The 2,539-nt window shown below is 61.4% G+C and overlaps 1 protein-coding gene across 1 annotated transcript in view; it reads right to left on the reverse strand.

The window, feature by feature from the left end:
• Nucleotides 1-268: 268 nt before the first annotated feature.
• LDHD (lactate dehydrogenase D) overlaps nt 269-2,539 on the reverse strand; it is a 4,971-nt gene continuing 2,700 nt past the window's right edge. Inside the window, exons 8-11 of the mRNA XM_004704543.2 lie at nt 2,396-2,523; nt 1,870-1,960; nt 1,679-1,790; nt 269-1,587 (exon numbers count right to left, since the gene is read on the reverse strand). Coding sequence (XP_004704600.1) covers nt 1,422-1,587; nt 1,679-1,790; nt 1,870-1,960; nt 2,396-2,523 — 497 coding nt within the window. The 3' untranslated portion in view covers nt 269-1,421. The remainder of the gene's footprint in view (nt 1,588-1,678; nt 1,791-1,869; nt 1,961-2,395; nt 2,524-2,539) is intronic.

The following is a 2,539-nucleotide window of genomic DNA, read 5'->3' on the forward strand; positions in this document are numbered from 1 at the left end:
GGCCCAGACATACAATGCTTAGCTGCTAACTGAAAGGTAAGTAGTTCAGAGCCCCAAGCTGCTCGGTGGTAGCAAGATGAGGCATTGTGCTTCCATAAAGGTTTTACCACTTTGGAACCCCGACGGGGCAGTGTGCCCTGTCCTGTAGGGTCTCTAAGTCAGAATGGCCTTGCGGGCGTACAGCAATGTAAGGCGCTCATGTACAGAGGGGGCTCCATCATGAAGTGTGTAACAACTCTAGATGCTTGGTCCCCAGAGTACACACACAAAGGAGGCAAACATTTATTGTGGCTTCTTCAGTGGTTGGTATTTCCACGAACAACGTACTATTATTCCCATGTTTCTGTATGTTGAAAATTTTTCTCAGTAAAAACTTTCGGGGTGATGGCCATTTGCTGAGCATTGGAAGGCACATAAAAGAGGATGTGGCCCCGAGGCAGTGCGGGGGCGGGCGGCCAAGAACATAGGAGCTGAGTGGGTAGGGGAGAGGAGACTGGAGTCTGCAGTAGCCCTTGGCACAGCCCCTGGCCTGCTTCATTGCCCATATTAGAGAAGCTGTCTTTGGCATGAGGGTCAGGAAGGCTGTGTGGGATACAGCCCTTTCCCAAGGTGCCAAAGGCCCAGAGGCCATGGGAGATGGGAAGGCACTGCAGGGGTTGGCGTCCAGGGCTCAGAGCTACAGGCCCTGCCAGGAAGGGCTAGTCCTGGGCGTCAGCGACCCAGGCTAGATGCTGCTGAGCTTTCGTGGCGACCAGCACCCTCTTGTGGGCTTTGGGGGAACAACCGCCCAGTTCCACCGGCAGAACTGCTTGCAGCATGGCCGCCAAGGGGAACAGGCCGACTGGCCAGGGCACAAAGGTTGGTAAGCTGCAGGTACTGCTCCCTGGAGAGGTGTGTTATGGGGAGGATCACGTCACTTCCATATCTAATGGTGAGGAGCTCGATGGCACCTGGGGTTAGGCATTTGGCTGCCCCTGGAGGGGCTGGGCAGGCTGGATGCCAGGTACGGAAGTAGTGCCCAGGGGCTGGCCTCCCAACAGCTGCCCTGTGTTCCAGGCAGTGTGGGTTCACCTGAAGGACTGCTGTCCTGGAGCAGCAGGTTCCTGTCTGTGGCAGGGCAGGGGCCCAGTTGGAGGGGCGTTGTCAGGCCTGGAGGAGGACCTAAGCCACCCTGTCCTCCCCAGCCAGGCAGGACGGGTAAGCGCAGAGAGGAGGCAGGGTCTCAGGAAGGACCCTGAGTCATTTACTAGACAAGAATCCCCACCCCAGGACAGTCAGGAGACCAGGGAGGAGCCAGGGACCCAGGTTCCCCACCCAGACCCGGGACCAAACAGAAGGCTGGCTGGCTGGCAGGGGCACCAGCTGGGCGCTCAAGGTGGCCTGAGGTGGTCTGGATGCAGGGATGGCGCATGCACAGCCTCTCACAACACCTTGCCTGGGTTCATGAGGCCCCGGGGGTCCAGCGTGGCCTTGAGCTGCCGCATGGTCTCCACACCCACGGCCCCCACCTCTTCCTGTAGCAGCTGCCGCTTGCCCAGCCCAATCCCATGTTCCCCAGTGCATGTCCCTTGGAGAGCCAGCGCCCGCCTGGAGGCCAGCAGACAAAGGTCCTCAGCATGGCCGCCTCCCTTCCCCCCACCGCTCAGCATGCCCCCCACCAGCTGCCCTCTGTTCCTACCTGCCCAGCTGCTGAGCAAAAGCCTCCACCCTGTGCAGCTCCTCGGGGTCTTCAGGGTCCACCAGCAGGATGCAGTGGAAGTTTCCGTCCCCCACGTGCCCTGCAATGGCTCCTGGGGGCCCGGAAGACAGAGCTGCTGCCTCCAGCCCCTCACCTACCCACCCACCAGGATCCCAGGGAACAGGCCACACCTGTGAGTCCCGAGGTCTTCAGGTCCTCCTTAGTCTGCACCAGGATCTCCGGCAGCCGGGAGATGGGCACACACACATCGGTGGCGTAGCCCTGGGTGGGGGGACAGGGCCAGGAGCTGAGAGTCAAGGTCGGGGTGGAGGGTGGCGGGCAGGCACAGGGCTCCAACTCAAAGCCTCTTTTCAGGAAACTTCCGGGTGGGCCTCAGAGCCTCAGCTCCCTCCAGGTGGGCGCGGCTACTTGCAGGCCCCATACTTTGGGGACCCCATGGGTCATCCCCAGGAGGCTCTCTAGATCCCCAACCATGGGGCTGATGCTAACACCTGCCCTGCCTTTCAGGAAGCCTTCCCTTTCTTCACAGTGCCCAATCACGCTGCCCTGGGCTTCCAGCTCACCCTGCCCCAGAGCCCCTGAACAACAAGTCTGCAGGGGTAGCCTGCAGCCAGGCTCGGGGTTGGGGGTGTCTCTGGGCCTCAGCCTGCTGCTCCACACAGGAGGGGCAGGCATGCTGGCCCCCAGCCCCCTCACCTTGGAACCAGGCCGAAGCGCCAGGATGGCGTACCAGGCGTTGTGCCGAGCCGTCCAGAGCCGGCTGCGCTCCTCGGCCTCCTTGGCCCAGGCAAAGTGGGAGCCCCCGTTGTGCTGGGTGACCTCCTCTGTAGATTGCCAGGG

The sequence above is a fragment of the Echinops telfairi genome, unplaced genomic scaffold (genome assembly GCF_000313985.2).
Source record: "Echinops telfairi isolate 266 unplaced genomic scaffold, ASM31398v2 ScPeMD7_2291;HRSCAF=2852, whole genome shotgun sequence".
Classification (NCBI taxonomy): Eukaryota; Metazoa; Chordata; class Mammalia; order Afrosoricida; family Tenrecidae; genus Echinops; species Echinops telfairi.